Source organism: Lepisosteus platostomus, chromosome 14 (genome assembly GCF_059453375.1).
Source record: "Lepisosteus platostomus isolate fLepPlt1 chromosome 14, fLepPlt1.hap1, whole genome shotgun sequence".
NCBI classification, from domain to species: domain Eukaryota; kingdom Metazoa; phylum Chordata; class Actinopteri; order Semionotiformes; family Lepisosteidae; genus Lepisosteus; species Lepisosteus platostomus.
Window position 1 is genome coordinate 22,167,557 of NC_142624.1, and position 19,489 is coordinate 22,187,045.

General features: G+C 36.3%; 2 protein-coding genes across 3 annotated transcripts; one reads left to right on the plus strand and one right to left on the minus strand.

The window, feature by feature from the left end:
- Positions 1–495: 495 nt before the first annotated feature.
- On the plus strand, positions 496–6,502 carry LOC148649007 (uncharacterized). The gene is made up of 9 exons (XM_088605054.1): positions 496–697; positions 864–1,071; positions 1,763–1,852; positions 2,006–2,085; positions 2,259–2,374; positions 3,353–3,450; positions 3,840–3,908; positions 3,981–4,039; positions 4,388–6,502. Exons 2-9 carry the CDS (start codon positions 880–882, stop codon positions 4,491–4,493), a joined length of 810 nt encoding a protein of 269 aa, XP_088461180.1. The 5' UTR covers positions 496–697; positions 864–879; the 3' UTR covers positions 4,494–6,502.
- Positions 4,867–10,168, minus strand: asnsd1 (asparagine synthetase domain containing 1). Of its 2 annotated transcripts, none has more exons than XM_088605049.1 (6): positions 9,990–10,168; positions 9,633–9,686; positions 9,369–9,444; positions 7,532–9,067; positions 6,875–7,056; positions 4,867–5,323 (listed from the first exon to the last, which is right to left on the minus strand). In XM_088605049.1, the coding sequence occupies exons 4-6, from the start codon at positions 8,954–8,956 to the stop codon at positions 5,077–5,079; spliced, it is 1,854 nt and encodes a 617-aa protein (XP_088461175.1). In that variant the 5' UTR covers positions 8,957–9,067; positions 9,369–9,444; positions 9,633–9,686; positions 9,990–10,168; the 3' UTR covers positions 4,867–5,076. The 2 variants fall into 2 exon arrangements, with proteins under 2 accessions (XP_088461175.1, XP_088461176.1); XM_088605050.1 differs by having other exon boundaries at positions 9,633–9,704.
- Between the last annotated feature and the right edge of the window lie 9,321 nt (positions 10,169–19,489).

Here is a 19,489-nt window from a genome sequence, read left to right on the forward strand (position 1 = left end):
ATTGAATGTGTCATACTGTATAGCAGTAGTTTACGGTAATGGCAGAAAGGGGCGCTGTTTTTATTTCGTGGTCTGTGACACTGGAGGCTGACGTGTTGGTTCCTGCAAAAATGCTGCAGAGAGCCTTTGTAGATAAGTTTCACATTTTCGAGGCTCTGTTTTTCCACTTCGCTTTTCACTGTGGATATAAATACGCTCACTAAGCAGGTTAAATGCGATTTGTTGTATTACTAGGCATGTCTGTTACTGCTAATAACTTTTTTATTTAAAGAAAATGTATATTGTAACGCAACGGGGGCTCAGGCGGGCGCCCTTGCCGCATCTGGTCGGCCCCATCCCGACTGGAGGCTCGAACCCGGGACTTCCGCGTCTCTCTGCAGCGACCTAGCCCCGTGAGCTAAAGAGAGATCGGAAGTCCCGGGTTCGAGCCTCCAGTCGGGATGGGGCCGACCAGATGCGGCAAGGGCGCCCGCCTGCCGTTGCGTTACAATATTGTTTGTTGACAAATGCTTGTGCAGGATATGGACTTCGCTTTCACCATGGAAAGCGCTGTGCAAGGAAAGGGACAGTTGTGGTGAACTGCTGTGTAATTGTAGTTAATAATTGTTGCAGATTTATCTCTTAGCCAAATGGCAATATTAAAAGAGGAAAACTCATACGGTTGGATTTAGGGTTTCGGAAAAGAACGAAATCAGGGGTAAGACTGTACACTCATTTGTACGTCCACACATGGATTTCACATAAAAAAGTTAATTACGTTTTCAGCTGTAGACTATGCAAAAATAAAAAACCATTAGTTATAACCACATTGTTATTATAAATTACGTCTTTAAAAAGTAAAACGTATTAATATTCTGTTGCAGTTGCATACACGGTAGCATGAAGGCTGTGATTCTGGCTGCGGGATATGGCACAAGATTGCACAGAGATCTCCAGAGCAACTCAACGGGGAAGTTCAAGTGCCTCATCGGCACCCCGAAACCCCTGATCCCCGTTGGAGGGTGCCCTCTGATTTCGCACTGGATAGAGGCGTTAAACAGTACTGACTGTGTGGATGCGATTTTTGTTGTTGTATGTATATACATTGTAACATCTTTTGCAAGTTTCCATTATTCATTAGATAGTGTATTATGTTCATACATGGGCAAGTCAGTTCTAGGCCTTGTGGTCTGGAATTCCAAAGGGCTTTAAGGTATAATTAAAAATGGACCAACTCTTTAAAAAAAGATACATATAAGTTGCTCAGTGGAACTATTAGGTTTTAAATAAAAGCTAGAATGAAAACCAACCAGTCTTTGGTCCTCTAGCACTGCAGTTAACTACACCAACAACACACATTCTAAAGAAAAACAGAAGTAATGTATATGCATTTTTCTTTTGAACAAAAATATTATGTCAGCTTTTAATCAAACATAAAATGAAGCATTTGTATTGCATTGCATTGTATAGTTGTGGCTGTAGTCCAACATAAATCTATAATTTGGCCATTTACTGTAGGCCCCTAAAATATAATTGCAGCTGCACTAAAAAGAAACCACTTAAGGTCAAAGGTGTGCTACCCAGGTTATTCTTGTAGCTGTGCTCAGACTTTAATCATTTGCTTAATTAGAACTACACATGCTTTCCAGCTCGCGGTTCATCGATCATTTAAGCTTTGAAAACCTTCAGGACCAATTACAGACCCCAGTAATAGGTGGCAATGAAATGAGAAATAAAAGTATTCTGACTGATAGAACACAGAAATTTCACTTCCTTTCAACAGACCAATGAGTTGTACTTCAAACACTTCGAGGAATGGGGACAGCAGTTTCCAGGTGTTATAATAATTAACGATGGGACCAGATGCAATGAGGTCAGTGCCGATTTGAATGAGTTTCTGCAGTAATCTCATAATAATAACATAAACCCCAATACTCAATATTTATATTCTCATTTTATTAGGAAACATGAAATCTATCAATTACATATTTTTACACTTGTTTCTGTATTTCGTTTTTTGTTTTAGGAAAGACTTGGAGCTGTTGCTTGTCTTCAGCTTGCAATTAAACATTTCACTACAGAGGACCATGTTTTAGTTATTGGGGGGTAAGACTTTCCAGTGTTAAACTAAACTTTGCAATCCAAGTTAAGTGACATTTCCTTTGTTTTCTTCAAATGTGTTTTTACTAGTTTGTACGTAATGTTATAATATAAGTGAAGTAAAACATACCAGAACTGAAATTTGCGCAGAATTAAAAGTGAATTGCTTATCTCCACAGGGACACCTTGTTTAAGGAGGACTTCAGTCTCTCCAGATTCCTGGATGTATTTTTTGATCTACAAAGAAAATGTGATGAATGTAATCTGGTTTTGTCCTACCAGTGTAAAGATGAAGGTGAGCAAAAATAGAAACCAGGTACTGAGGGCACAAACTGATATAGTACTTCATTAACTTATTGTTTTGCAAGAAATAAGGACTAGCTACAGTATACAGTGTCTTGATAACCATCTGAGTGCTCAAAGTTTACTTATTTGGGAAATTGTCCCTGAATCTAATAATGACTGGAAAAAGCTGCATGAAGTGTTAGTATGTCAGATTAGAACATTACAACATATAATTTAGCAAAAGTTCAAATTATCCTGTATAAGCTTGCAGCAGTTTTGCCAGTTGCCAAGAGTATCCCTTTTCTCCCAGTAAAGCAGGGGTCCTCAATCCCAGTCTTAGAGGGCCAGTGTGTCTACAGATTTTTCATCCAATAGTTTGTAATAACATGAATCAGGTCATTATTGGCTTAATTGGATGAGTTAACCAGCTTGTGCTTTAAAGACTGGAGATCTCTGCTGCACAGCAAGGCCTTGTAGTACTAGTCTTAGGGAGATAAACTTAAAATGCAGTTCCTGCAGGGCCTAGATTCTTCGGGCGTTTGTGTCATCAACTCAGATTCAGTTGGTCTGTAAACTTGTAATATTGAACAGCCTCACAGTAGTTTATAGATAATTGTACCTTTAATAAAGTAAATGTCTTGTGTAATCAATTGTAAAAGACCCCAGGAAAAATTCTATACCTGTCTTATTTAAAAAATAAGTTTGTTTATTGCTGAAATAACTACTCATATTGATACAGAAACCGGAAGACACAAGGCCCACCAGGAATGGAGTTTGAGACCCCTGAATTAGGGAGTCAACATGCTCTTTTCTGCTTGTTTACCATTTAAGGTTACCTATAAAACATGCAAGACCATGGTTCTTCGGGATCAGAGTTGCTAACCACTGCTTGAGAGTTTGTATACTGCTATCATTTAAGTGCATATAAACCTTGCTGACTTCTTGAATCCTTCTGCACAACAAAACTTGTTTTGTAATCAATTCACAGAGACCTCGAAATACGGCATTCTTGAAGTGGACAGTGAAATGAAGGTCTGCTGTATGAAAGAGAAACCCTCCCCTGCTGACACAAACTCAAGAAGAGCTGTGAGCGACCTTAACTTTATAATACTATATAAACTGAACCTGTCTAGAAAGTCTTAAAAGTATATTTATGAACAGATCTTGTTGTATGAGTGGGGACCACCAGTGTCTCATCCAGGGGGAGAGTCAATGTGCTCTCTACTTCACTTAACCCTATGGAAAACAAGATAAGCTCTGGTATGGACTTTTCCTTGCTCTTATTTATATTAAAGTACAAATCCTGCTGGACTGTGGTTCTCCAGTAATAGGGTTGTAGCTCTTTGATATATTGCTTGTCTCTCATCTCTCATCTTTCTCATAGGAGAGTGCTATGCTGTTTTAAATACAGGTGTCTACAACAAAATACTTTTCCAAAGTTTGCATTTGCATACTTTTTAATTCTATTCTTGCAGTGCCCTTGCTGCTACTTGTTCTCCAAGAAAACTCTTCCCCTTCTGGAGAAATTTCTCGACGAAAAGAAGGTAAAACATGTTAACTGTTGTTAGCTATTTAAAGTTCCTTTGTGATATATAATGCATTACATTGTTTTGCAGACAATACCAATAGAAGAGAGAGATGCTCCAGGAAACTTTTTATCATGGCTCATACAGAGGTATCGATCTACATTTTATCTTAAATTGATGTGAACAGAACTTACATTTTTAACTTCACTGTGTTAAGTAGTATGGCAGAGTGAGCATTCTGAAACAATTCCAAAGGCTTCCAAATCCAAAATATTTCAATATTGCATCTTGGCTTTGAGTAAAGAGTCGTTTTTCTTTTTATGAACAGCAGATAAATTAAAAAATTCTTAATCTTGCCATCTGTCTACTTTATGTAAATTAAATAGAAAGAAGGCATATCTTTCATGTGCTCAAAATTTTATCACTACTTTAATAAGCCAATACCACCACTTTATATAATCCATTCTTATGTTTTAATTTGTATTGCTTTATTTTAGGAAGCCGGTTTACATTCATGAGATCTCTGGCCGATTCGACGTTGGAAACTTGCAATCCTATATAGAATGTGATGCCTACTTTCAAAAAACGTTAAAAAACACATAGACCTATTTGAAGTAGTAGTGTAAAAGATAAAAGTGTTTAGCTGTATTCTTTGTGAATAGCTACAGTCTAAAAATTCAACAACCAAATCAAATGTTTTGAACCCTCACCACAAAATGAATGGATACAAAAATTATAATAAAACAGTGAAGAATTTATCCGGAAATTACAGCACCTAAATATACCTTAAGTAGGTGCGAGACTACACTATCTGATGTTAAACTGATAACTGCTCCAGGACATTGGTGATAAAATCTCTTCAGCAACTTTGATATTATCTCTCACTAGCATTTAGTGTTCAAAATACACTTACCATTGTGAACAAGTAAAGTATTATTTAACCTTTTTTAATATAGGAATATACGATCAAAGAATCTTCATGACCTAAACTTTATTAAAGATAATGGGTTTCATAGTGTGAATAATGTACAAGTTTTATTAAAACAAATGTCATTTAGGAGAGTTAAGGAATGTACCAATATGAAGATAAAGAAATTTATGGACAATATATTTTAATATTTTTAAAACAAAGATTGTGTTTTAGTTACAAAGTTACACTTTCATCCTGACAATAAAATGGCGGGATTTATGTCATGTGGAGTCTGCTGCATTTGTCAGAGCCCTTTTCGGTGCTGTTCTCCATCTTGGCTATCCTGGAGCCGAACTGCATGGCTCTCTTTGGCAGCGCTGCGGAGGCTGTGAGGTTCAGCTCCCTGGCAGCTAGGCGCAAGAGCAGCTTCTCTCCCAGTCCGCGGGGCAGGGACAGGTCCGCCTTGTCCCACACCGGCACAGCATTCAGAAAGCTAACCACCTCTTCATCCAGGAAGGGAAACCTGAAAGGGAACACAATATTCCATCTTTATTCCTCGTCTGTCTTGAGGTAGGCGATGTCTAGTTTCTCAGTCGTGTTACTCCAGGATGTTTTTGAGCATTCATTCCTACAGAGGAATTTCTCTTACATCGCAAATTGTCCTACAATAACCGGTTCTTAAATATACTTTCCGGCATCATTAATGGAGTTAATAATGAGCATCGACACTCAAAAAAATCACCAGTCAGGTGTTTGGAATATTCATAGCAGAGCCTCCACAGAACAGCAGTTGCTTTTTACAGTGGGAGAGCCTGAGACAGCATCATTCCCACCTGTTTCTGGACATTAGCAATCGGTTGCCTATTAAGAGGAGATGAAAATAAGGCGGCAACCACTTAATAAGTAAGGTTAAGTTGTGAATGGATGGAGCTCTGTTTCAGCGATGAAGAGCTCAGTTGTAACGAAAGCCAGATGAGAGAGATCCTTGAACTGTTACAGAGCAGGTGTTCCCAACTGCTCTACTTGATGGCCACATAACTTCATTAGCTCTTGTTAGCTTCCATTCGCTACGCTTGTTAACATCCTTAAAATAAAACAAAGCAAAAGGCAATAAAACAATTCCAATTGGGAATTTTGACATCCTACTTCACGACTGTCCCTATCAATAGGCAGAGAAGAGAATTAAGATCAGCATGTTTTATAGGTCTCTTTAACATGGAGGGTTAAAGTTCTTGGAGGTCTTGGAGGGTTAAAAGACTTGAAGGTCCTGACAGTAGAAAATGTATGAATTCTGAATCTGGGCTTTTTGTCTGGCAGGACAGGACTGTAATGTTTTTTCACGTTAGACTGTAGAAAAAATTAAACCTCGACTATAATCCAGGTGCACAGTCTGGACGCCTTTTCTTTTTGTGAAAAAAAGAGCTGCTTTGTTGAGTTTCATCACATGAAAATGTTTTTTATTGAACAATTCAGTCATTGTAGCTGAATCATTATTCTACTAATGGACCTCATTATTGAAAAATGTAAAAAAATGATATTTTTGTGCATCTCATGCATTTGTATAAAATTATCATGACACTAATAACATCAGAATATTCAACATGGGTACATTCAGCTTGGTTGCAGAGACTTGGGATTTGTAAGTCCCTCATCCTGTGAACAAGTGTACAACAATTTTTCTGTCAAAGGAGGAATTCCTACATATATGTGCAGTTCTTATTTTTTTTTACATAAAATCAAAAATTCAAGCCATAAAGCGTTAAATCAGCCAACCTCAAAATCACTTAAACTGCTCTAATCAAGCCAAAAACGTGTTCAATTATTTAATTAAGAGGAGTACTGCAATAAAGGTTGCAGGAAACTATTATAAATTATCTTTTTTTAAAAAATTCTCATACTTTCAGTAAAATATAACTGAAATCTATACAGTTTCTTCCAGTGATAGAGGACTATAACATTACGTTTAAAAAAATGATTTTCCAGATGTCCCAGGATTATCCACTTCTACAAATCTCTATCTCGCCTTTAAACAGAACATGGATAGAAGATCATATTTCACAAGGAGAACACTTGCCTGGCTTCCTTCCCATGATCTCCAATAATTCTGTCGTCCCTGCCGAGGTTCCGTGAAGAGATCCTGCCCAGTTCCATCTCTAGCTCTTGGACAAGACCCCGCAGTCCTGAGGTTTTAAAGCGAAGGCGGTGGCGGGAGTACCCAGCCAGCTGCTCATCCGCACCAATTCCAGTGAGCACGACCTAAACAGTCACAGAGAGCCCAGGAGTCAACAGAATCCTAATTAGGCGATTCGCGTTGGAAAAATAACCTTATCCTAAAAAATTTGTCACACTTTCTACAAATTTGCTTTCCAATCCATCCATTTTCTAACAGCTTCTTTTGATTCAGGGTCCAGGGGTGCTGGAGCCTATCCCAGCAAGTAATGGGCACAAGGTGGGGTACACCCTGGACAGGCCACCAGTCCATCGCAGGACAAACACACATACATACACACTCAATCTTCCCAGAAGCCAATTAACCTACCAATGTGTTTTTGGACTGTGGGAAAGCACCCAGAGGAAGCCCACACAAACACAGGGACAATATACAAGTACAATATGCACGCAGATAGCACTCTGGGTCCGGAAGTGGACCGAGAATCCCAGGGCTGAGAGGCAGCAATGCTAACTACTATGCTACCATGATTATATACAAATGTATATTAAGATTATGCACCTTTGCAGTTGAGGTATATGGTTGCTGTTCCTTGCCTCCTGCTGCAAAACCAGTTCCTCTGGAAGCAAACCAAACTGCACAACCAATGCTGTCATCCAGGACCGTATCTAATGGATACAACAAATGAGTGATGCGCTTTTGTCTCGTTTCTTGAAGTTCCTCCTTTGAGATATTAATTTCCACAAAATTCCATTTTCGTTTTGGGCTTACTGCCTGTAGCTCCTGCACACCAGCTCTGCCAGTAATTCTATCAGGCACATCAAAACAGCCAGATTCTTTGGATATCCCACAACCTGTCCTGGTTGCTTCCAAATGGGGAACTGCTTCTGAAATGTGCTTGTGCTTTTGGTTTCTGGTAGATCCTTTCGGCTTCTTTGGTTCCTGCAACTGGAAGGCCACATTCAAAAGATCAATTGGCTTTTCTAAAGGAACATGACGGTCTGCTAGGGCAGCAAGAATCATTGAGTCAATCCCACCAGAAAAAAGGATGGCAATATCAGCTTTGTCATCAAGAGGAGACACTGCCTGGCTTTCTTTAGGAAGAGACTGGACCCTCCGCCTCACTGCCTCACTTAAAACATCTATAAGCTGCTGAGCAAGTTTCTTCTTCTTGACATCCTCCAAAAAGACATCAAGGTCTTTAAAAGATGGCTGAGGGCCAAATATGTGCTCTGCAACTGGCAGACTCTCAGGGATGACACTATTTAGGGGAACAACCGGAGCGTGCAGGAAGAGTCCATTTTCATTCATTACTAAAGAGACAAAGGAAGGTAAGTCCTCTCGTTTCACTTCATGATTTACAGGTAACTGGATGTCACAAGAATAAGCCCAAGGATAAAACTCTAGAACCAAGAAACCTGAACAAGAAGATGCCTTTAAATCAATCCTATAAACTCCGCAAGCTGGCACCTCCTCCCACTGTTCATGCCCGGCACCAGGATCTGAGGACACAGACGACACAGCAATCGATTTCCCTTCACTGCTGTATCGCCAGAGAAGACTTCGTCGACCAAAAAAGTCTCTGCCAAACCACAGGCTATGTCTGTCTGCCTGGTAATACAGGAAAGCCCATGGTCCTTGAATAGATGACAAAGCAGACAGGATCTCTGCATCGCTGCAGCATTTAGTAAGATGGCGGAAAACGACCTGTGTATCGTTTTCTTCAGTTCCCACTGTCAGACCACCAAAGACCTCCCCATTCCATAGGAAGACATTTCCATCTTCATCTTGCACTGGCTGAGGGGTCAGGACTCCTCTCATATGAAGGACGTGGCCAGAGAAAAAGCACAGAGCGTTGACATCCCTCACCGTCTTTGTTATTTCTTGACTAAAGCTGGGTCCTCGGTTCTTCAAATTTTTAATCACAAACTTTGACAATTCTGAAGGCAAAGAGGAGAAGCTCACAACACAACATATACCGCACATCTTAGTTTGCAATTCATTCAGTTTTACTCATTTTTTCTGTCTCCCAAATTAAAAGAATCCTGTTTTGTTTCTACAAATCCTGATACTCCTTCTTCATGTTTTCCAGTGAATCTGCAAGAAAAAAAAAGTATCAAATGAAAACCTAATACGGACATTTCATGATCACCATAAATCTATCTTAATTAAAGGAAAAAATTATAATTGACAGAAATTTAAGGCTAAGCATGGCAGGATATTTTAAGATGAGAACAACCACTACTTCGAACAGAAATAAGTCTATTGCTTATTGATAAATGAGGTTTCTTTAGCCAAGTATTGATTTTAATAAATCTCCAAGCATTACAGTTTGTTTCAATGATCAATGTTCTCCCTGATAAGTCCCCCTGACAAGATCTCGGGCTTTCTCGCTTACTTTTAGAAGCACTCAGTGTCTCAGCTTTGTTTGCCAAAAAGAAGATGTGGCTGTTGGGCTGCTGCACATACACCCTCTGTTAAAATGACAGAAAAGCACAACACAGAATATTGCTATTCTTTCGTCTGTAAGAAAAGCATGGTTTGCATCGCTTTGATCATAGTGTTTCAATACATAAACAGTCTCGTACATAAACATGTAAGGCAAAACATTAATGAAAACTATTAAAAGATAAAATACTCTCATGAAAAAATAGTTCCTTACCCTGGTTTTCTTAAGATTGGAGAGCTCATCAATCACAATTTTTTGTTCTCTTATCTGCAAAATACGAAATTACTAGAATTTCTTTACGATCCAACTTAAAGAGTCATCTTAATGGTTCAAGTGACAGTGTGCATGGTTCGCTCTTTTTAATCGGTAGCCACAATTCCAAAACCTTGTCTGGCTACATACTGGCTACAGTTTATATACATTTCACCCTTATAAATACCCAAATTAAAAACATTAATCATGATCAAAACAGGAACAGATCTATAAGAAACATAAAACATACACAACAGAGAACAATATTCTCTGAAGTTTCATTCACAATTTTTAAAAATAGCAGTCTGTGTAACTCACCTTTTTATTTAATTCTTCTTTCTGTTTCGCTTTTGCTTGTACAACATCATCTTTCACTTGATTTTTATTTGACATTTTGGCTATCTTAATCGATATAATACAACCGCATACAACACACGCAAAAGTAACCCTCTGCAACGGGAGACGACATATTCACTAGACGTTGTGTTAGAGTCTGATAACAAGAGAATGTTTTTTTTTTAATCCATAAATCATCTAAGAAGGTCTCCCTCTAGTGGCCGGAGGGTGAAATAATTTTCACCACTGTATGGCGCTCCAATCCACTCAAAACACACGTTCTGTGCAATTTCGAATAAACTTATTACTTCAAGTAAGTAAAAGACGTTACACAATACATAATACATTTAAGACAAAATGAATCCATTAACGAATTAAAAACTGACATGCATAAGATTAAATACAAGTCAGAAGTTTTAAATAATCCTCACAATCCAAAGATAAATAAAGAAGTTGGGTTGTCAGTGAGCTACATAAATACAGTATGAAAATAACTTATCAGTTACTTATTAGGCTGTCTGAATCAACAGATTTGAGGTAGAAGGACCTCAAATTTACTGTGCAAGGGGTGGTCATGTCAGTCGGTGATTATAACTGGCCTTCTGCTTATCTCCAGCTGTAATTATTGTGCACCGATAACTTCACTATCCTATTGAGAGTATTTAGATTAATAAAGCAGTCTACCACAGTGAACCTGAGAACAGTTTGGTCAAAATAAAATAATAGATCTTTAAAAACTTGATGCGTGAGGTAATTGTTTGATATAGCTGTTGTGTTCAAATTAATTACATTGCAAAAATTGATTTGATTCCTAAGTACTTTTTTTACACTAAACTAGAGGAACATAGTGTGACATAGAAAGACAATATACTGTATACAGTGCTGAAAATAATAATGCCAATATAGCTTTATATACTGATCGATTTTCTAATTACAATGTCAATGCATTGTGAAATTGGCCTTCTGGGTTTAATAATATACCTGACAGTGACTTGACATACTTCTAAACTTGAATGAGCAGGATGAGTAAGTCACATAGGATAATAAAGGTGGTAAACAATGTTTTCTTTTTAAGGAAAGGAAAGTGCACCACAGGCAAAATTCAAGGTATGGCCCTTTAAAAATTTTAATGATCACATAATACCCATCATACAATGAGGAAATTACAATCAATCTGAAACACTGATAAACATTTTTTATCACTTTATTGCCTTGAGAGAATGATTTGATTTCTCTATGCATACAGTATTAGTAGGAAATAAAAAATGCAAGGTTTGTTGATCTTTGGTGAACAGTCTAGACCTAGTCTATAAGAAAACCTAGTAGCCATTGAACACTGTTCAGGTTTTATGTAAATAATGTAAATAGTAAGATGATAGCTTGCAAGAGCACATTTGATTAAACATTGAGGACATTTTATCTCAAGTGCAAACAGACGACTACAACTTTCTCTGTCCTGGTTTTCTTTTTCTGGCAAAACACAATTTGATAAAGGTTGCACGTGTTAAAAACATGCTAAGTGTTGAGAAGAAACAACTGAAAATATTTTTGAAGGGGGAAATAATTGTTTTTTATTCTATTGTAATTTTAGTCAGGTTTGCAGATTACACATACTGTAATATTTGTTACATATATAATTTAAATAAATGGACCTGTATATTTATAAAGCAAGGCCTAAATACATATTTGTGTGTCTAGAACTGAAACTAATTATGATAATTGAGGGAAAAGTAGGTATACAATGAAAGTTATTCATTATTAAATAATATATTTTATGTAAAAAAGAAATCTTACCTTATACAATAGTATATTGACATGTTGTAATGTCATAGTTGCCAGGCAATGCAACACAAGATTTATACAAGCATACAATTGATACCATTGTAGAGATTTAAAAATGTAGTGAACACTGGGGCTCCTGGAAGGGAAATCTCAAACGACAAGTGCACAGAAACCCTTAAAATAAATTTGTCTCAGTCTAATACTGTTGATAAATTGCAGCCCAACTTCGTATTTCACACAGTACTGTACTGTATGTTAGAATTTGAGAGGGATTTGTGAAAACAGTACTATACATAATGGAAGTATTTGGGGAAAGTTCCATTCAGAGTGAATTCTTACCAACATAGGTGACGATCCATTAGAGATCATGTGAATAACTTTGTTAGAAGAAGTTAACATTTCTTTTAGAACAATAAGACCACAAAATGGTCTCAGCAGGCGTTGAGCTGCTGAGAAACCTATTCTTCACCCTTTTTCCACTCTGCAAAGGCTTCTGTGCTGATGAAATCATAAGCATGTGAATATAATGGAAAAACTGACCATACATTGCAAGAAAAAAAATACAGGGATACCTTTTTCAGAGTTGTGACTGCAAGATTTTATACTCACCATATATAACCATTTATTTACAATGCTTACAAATTTAGCGTTGAAGAATTTAAAATCACCCTTAAGAACTTTCAAATAGCAGAATATAAAGGGATAGAGTTTTATGCTGGTCATTTTGAAAGCGTGTAAAAGTCAACTAAATGGTACCATAGCAATAATTATATTTTATACAGTGCCTCCTACATCACAATATGTCAAAGTAATACAGAATTAAAGGAAAAGGAAACAAGATGCAGATAAAATAACCGGTAACGGCACAAATAATAAAAAAAATGTACATAATTATTAAAAATGTGTAATTAATCATGTTATTTAAAAAATGTGAATTTTAGAAGCAAGCAGTAAAAAAAAATCAAAAAGTCTGCTACAATTTAAGGTCATTACAATACAAAGGCTTTCTTGTTGTTTTAAGTTTTGAATTGTTAATATTTTGTGATCCCAGACCAAAAGAGAAATGATCTCATTTTTTATCAATGAATATACCACAGTTTAAATGTATGTTCAGGACAAGGAACATATCATCAGTGTACATAAAAATAAAATGGTAAAAAATACATAATCTTGACAACAAGGATTCTATTTATCAGAGAAGCATGGTTCATACATCTGTAAAACAATGTGTGCCATACAATTTTACTCATTACTATAGCATGTGGTTGATTAGTAATATACTGTACATACTAAGCAAAACATATAATCTGGAAAATATGTACAGTAGATAAAATAATATATATATATAAAAATAATGTATAAGAATTACAGCTTTAAAACATCACTGTGAGTAAAACATCCAGTATTTCTTGGCTTGTCGTTATTGGTAAATAGCAGCAAAAAAGCCACAAATATCCCAGGGATCTGTTTCTGTGTGTGCAGGTGTGACAGAGTACATGGCTTAGTTTGAAAGGTCAAAAATCACCATATTGCAACACTGCAACATTGCAGGACTTTGCCTCTGGGAATGCAATTAGAACTGTTTACTTAACCTTGTCTTTTTCTCTTCTTTGCAACTACACACACTACATGCATAAATGCATCTTTTTCTGAAGTGTATTTTTTATAATTATGATGCATTTCTAAGCTTGTGTTGCTGATGCATTTTATGTGTACGGTTCTTTCTATTCACTGCAAAAAAATGGAAAATGTTTCAATTTACTATATCACATATATTTCATGTGATTCCATAATTGTACAATAAAGGAAGGGTTTATCTTAAGCTCGGTATCTTGATAATTTACAATATGTCTCAGTTGTTTCATATTCTTTTTACATATTTTTATGTGACAGGTTTATCAAAACTGGCAGGAAATATACAGTAATTAAGAAGCAAATTTGTATGATACAAGCCTTTTGTTAAAATCTTATGCCAGGGGTGTCCATTTTTGGACCTAGATGGCTGGATTTTGTGTAATTATTTTATGTCTCTTTAAAGCAAAGCGGTTGGGTGAAATTCTTGTGGTCCAATTAAGCAAATAAGCAGCTGGTTTAGCTAGTTAGATGATGAGTTGGAATGAAAATCTGCAGACACACTGGACATCCTGGACAGAGATTGGACAGCTCTGCTTTTGGTCTTGACCATCAAGTAAAGAGAAGAGTTTTCAGAGATATGTTTACAAATTGAATGTAGGTAGAAAAAGCAACAAATAACTAATAACTAATGACTAAATGTATTCACAGTGCTACAAAACAATATTTTTCTCTGACGAAAAGCTGACAGTGCCTCTTTGGCATTTGTAGGGGTACTTTTAGTGTTTAGAGGGTGACTGACAAACTTAGTTACTTGTTGTGATAATTAAAGTATGGTTTTCATTAAAACCATTTTGTGCATATTAATTGAGAACGATGACAGAACCTTCCCTAGGAAAAGGTCTGTTTCCTCCTGAACATGACCAAACATTTGTGCATGTCACTACCATCTTATCTTGGGACAGTGCAGTAGTGAAAAATTAAATAAAAGGAAGTGTATTTGACAAACTGCCACTTAACAAACAGCAAAATAAATATGTACAGTTTGCTTTGCTGAGATTAGAGTTGGAAGATGTTTATTCTGTTCTCCCTAAATCTTTTATTTCTACTTGTCAGTTATCAGGGATTGTCTGTATCTAAAAGGAAAAATCTTTTCTGAAGACAGCTTAAGACTTCATCTGTCATTTAAAAGTCTAAGGTTAACAATAAAGTGGGTGGAACAATAAAATTCTGTAATATAGAATTATATTGAAATGAAATTTCTCCCAGTGTAGGAAGATTAATGGAAGCCATTTTTTGTACTGGAATAAAAACAGAGTAAAAAAGGAGTCTCAAATGATTTGTTTTGTTCAATGTAAAATGTTAAGTAAACTTGGTATTGTTTCTTTGTTAAAATCTTTTTTAGTTTCTTCAATTTGTATTTTGATCCTCTGCTTAAGCAAAATGTTAAAATGTTTTGCTGGAAACCTGACGAGCACAACTGATACCAACTTCAGCAAACTGATCATTCACACAGCTCATGAACTTTTACTCTGATTCCTGTTCAAATAAATGTGACAAACACACCACCAGATGTTAAGGGTCAGATAAAGCCTGAAGGTCTTTCTTAATTCATACACCTGTTAGGTGTTTTTTGCTCTGTCCTCAACAAACATTAGGCTGCCAAAAGCTGTGCATTAGGCAACATGGCTCATCTGTTTAGCTCCAGAATTTTCTACTAATAACTCCTCTTCTTTGAACCACTAGTGCTTAACAGAGACACGCATAACAATGCTTTCTTTCAGATGACCAAGTAAAAACACTGCCTTATGTCAATTTCTGAGTCGCATGCAAGTACTGTAATATTACAGCCACATTTAAAAATCTATGGACTTTGTAATGGCAAGAACGTGTTCCAACAAAACATACTGGAATTCCTTGGGTATTTCCTTTCTCCTCTTCATCAGCTACAGGAATTCTTCAAATGAAAATAATCTCATAATCTGGCCAATATGTTAAACTAGGCACAGATAGTTTTTTACAATATTTAAAGCTGACAGACAACTGCGTGCAATATAACATGACATGTTTTTCTTAATTTAAAAAAATAATTGTAATGGAAAATTCTTCTATTTATGATACTAAATTTAGGCCTAAAATTGGTCTGTTTGTCTACTGGACAATATCATCTGAGAAACATGAAGTTCCCTGTGGGTCGTGTGATAAGAGACATGACACAGCATGATCTAGATAAGAGCATGATCACATGTCATGACATCACCCACTAAAACTAAAGCTTTATCATTCCAAAAACAAGCCACAAGGAGTTGAAGAAAATGTGTTTTTAACACTCAGATAAATGCAGGATTAGACCAAGGCAAACCTGTAGGATACTTTAGCAACTGTAATTTGAGGTAGGTTTTGAATGAAAAAAACATTTCAGAGAAGCTTACAGTCATGCAACAGTAAAAAGGGTAATTGCTCACAAACAGAATGCTAAATACAAACCTGTAGTTGTGCAGTTTCATCAGTCTGGTATTCGCAATGTAATGTTTAAGTTAAGCTTGCTTGTTTTTATGTAATATTAGATCACTGACTCTAAAGGAGCTTTGTGGTCATTCTCTAATTTGTTTGAAATCTCTGGTAAATATCTCCCAGAGAGAAAAAAACAAACAAAAACCAGGGTTAGGTAATTAAATATTCATCTATGAGGTGTGCTAAATTTATTTTTGGAGCTATTATTTAAAATTAATGTATACATTTGATTGGAATCTAGTTCGAGTTTTAGTATTTAGTGTTGACAACAGTGGGTTGCTTTGGAATCACACTCATGATGTGTAAGAATGCACTTTCAGTAAAAATTGTGTCACTTCCCCCCAAAGAATTTACTTATGAAGAAAATAATTATAATTAATTAAAAAAAACTCACGACAATAAACTTACACTGCTGTAGCTAAAAATCAATAGGCAATCTCTACCATTAGTAAAGAAGCTTATGTAGATGTGTTTGCTTACAAAAAATAAGATTCTTCTTTGAAAGAGAGAGAGGCCCACATTATCATATGCAAAGGCACATTTGGTCAAAGGCCTGGTTTCATGCAAACAGTGCAGTATTGTACTGCTTCTACACACAGAATAAACATACACATTGATTTTCAACCAGAGCTCACGTGAAGAATAACCGTGTTCCAAAATAACTAATTCCAAGTGAACAAGCATTTAGTTTTTTTCTCCCCTCATTTTTCTTTTCATCTTTTTTTCAGGGCAATAAAGCATGTTTCAAAACTGTGGGCAGCACAGTGCGGTAGTGGTTGGTGTCACTATAGCTCTTGGGCTGGTTTGGTGCTGAACTAGTTCTGCTGTGTGAGATACTTGCTCACTGCAACCTTCCAAGGAGAAAACAGTCAGTAAAAATGGATGGATGTTTAGTACTGCTCCCTATTGATTTAGTCTTGCAAAATCTCCTTGGAGATCAATAAATTACTATTGTGTGAGTCCTGACAGTCTGAGTCTAGAATTTCCTTATGGTCTTGCTACAAAATAAAAGACTAAATGTTGTCTAAAGACTATGAAATTGACCTGTGAGACACTAAGGAAAATAATATTTCTCTGGGCAGCATTGTGTACTCTCTACATATTAGTGGCAGTGTTCCAGTCTCTTAACATGAAACAACAGAAAGCCCTGATTATGCAAGAGACCCAGTTGTGTTATGCAAGAGTGCATTTTTGAAGCCAAGAATGCTTATTTAATCTTGATTAACTATTTTTAATCATAGATGGCTAAAGCTTGGGTAGTATGATTGTAATAAAAAGCAAATGTTTGCAAAACAATTAGATATTTATCTAGGGCTGGATCCTTTGGCTTCAGCCCCGATAGAGAAAGTATAGGAGTGGGCTTATATGGTTTCAAACAAGAAGCAAGACTGATTGCTTAAGTAATGGTTTCAATGTGTATTTATGTGATACCTGAACAAACACTTATGTCTGTAAAGTAAACACAATGAAAAAGAACATAAGTGTTATTGCCTTTTAATGGTGCTTTGTTATTCAATGCCATTTGGAGTTATCAAAGTCAATCAAGTTACATACCAGCTTGCATGTATAAAGCCTGATCCCATTTCACAGAACAGACCATTGTAAGTTTTTTTTTCCTCATTGAATCTTTCCAAAGGGCTTCAGGCTGGAATTGTTTTGAAAACAGCACAGAAAGTATTAAATGCTTTTAGACGGATTGTTTTGGTCCTAGTGAATTAGACAAATACTGAATAAAACATTTAAATAAAATATTTAATGTTTGTGGCTCAAAGGCGAAAGCAGAACCTCAGGAAACAAATATGAATTAAAAGTGGAAGTTTTCCAGAAGGAAAACAGTAAGTACTTTCATTTCTATAAAGAGTTGTGGAGGTCTGGACCAAACAACTTGCCCACACTGGTAAAGCTGTCTCATTCAGACTCCTTGAGGGAATGGTTGGATCAGTTTGGAATTCAGGAGCTAATTAGGAACATTTCTTGAGTTCTTATATTCATATTTCTCATATCTTATATTTTCGACATAATGTATTTATATAATATTTATATACCATCATGTGCTAAATGTACTTTCATGGTGTCTGTGGTAAAGGTTATCAGGCATGCTCCACTTCCTATCCTGCAAACAGGATAAATCTGGTTCCTGTGGAAGAAGACAAAGTGCACTGGCATTAAATTTGTTGTATTACAGTGGCTGCTGGAATACTTTTCTATGCTTTCATGGACTATAACATTACACAATTGATATATTACTATATATACTGTACCTTTCCTAAAAACCCCTTGTTTCTTCTTGACATGTTTGAATGGAGTGTTAGTTTCACCTTCACAGAATTTGTAAGGAAAAACAATTGTAGAATATCCGGTTACAGAACATCTGATAAAGAGCAATTCTGTTACTGAATATGTAATTCCATTCCACACAACTAACCAGCCATTCCATATAAACCATTGATACGGGCTATAGCAAATCAAAACACATTGCTTTTGGGTAGGAATAATATGCAATAAAATTATTCCAGTTTCAAAAATTCAGATCAATCTAGGTTTATTTATTATGGTAGAGTGTAATAAAATATTATAGATAAGTTTGAATCTATTTGTAAATTTTTAATGTGACAATTCTATAAAAGGAAAAAGAAATATTACATATCAGAAAAGGGAAACTATTGACATGCTTCTAATACTCTATGATATGCTCTGTGGAGGCCTCTTGCATAGTGGCTTGTCCTCTGTTCAAAGTCATAGATGACTGATGTCAAAACAATAAAAAGTTTCAAGTGTGATGACACTTAAGTGACTGTTTGAATATATCTTCAAGAACAACTACTAAAGCCCCTCCCTCATTTGAAACATAATTAATATACCTACTGTACATAAATTTAGTTGATTGCATTTTAAATGGCGGGGCGGTGGCACTGTGGCTAAAGATCTGCACCTGTGGCTGGCAGGTTGCCAGTTCAAATCCTGCAGCCAGCAGAGGAATCCTACTCCATTGGGCCTCTGAGCAAGGCCCTTAACCCCAGCTGCTCCAGGGGTGCTGTATGAATGGCTGACCCTGCGCTCTGAACCCAAGCTTCTCTCTCCCTGTCTGTGTGCCTGTGTGCCTCCTGGAGAGCAAACTGGGGTACTGTATGTGAAAAGACAAATTCCTAATGCAAGAAGTTGTATATGGCTAATAAAGTGATCTTTCTCTTTATCTCTAAACTAGTTCAGAATCTGATGCGACAAAAGAGCACACAAAAAGAAGAGTGGAAGAGTGTTGTTATTATTATATTGTTACATTTTCACTAACATGTCATTCCCTTTGTGCATCAATGATTTTGTCTTTTTGAGGAAGTCCTTAATAGAGGCAATGATAGCAAAGGGGAAGAGGCGTTAATCTCAAATAATAATATCAACTAAACAACAGTTGATCCAACAAACTGAAAACAAATAGAAACTTTGTTTTGCCGAAATTAAAGCAGAGTCCTTAATGTGTGGTTAGAATCAATTAATAAGGCCTAACAGAAGGAATTATTTTTTGAGGAACATTTCGGGACAACATTGATAAATGATAACAGAATGGGCATTTGTTTTCTGAGTATTGTTTTTTTGGGTTACTTTTTTGATAATGTGTA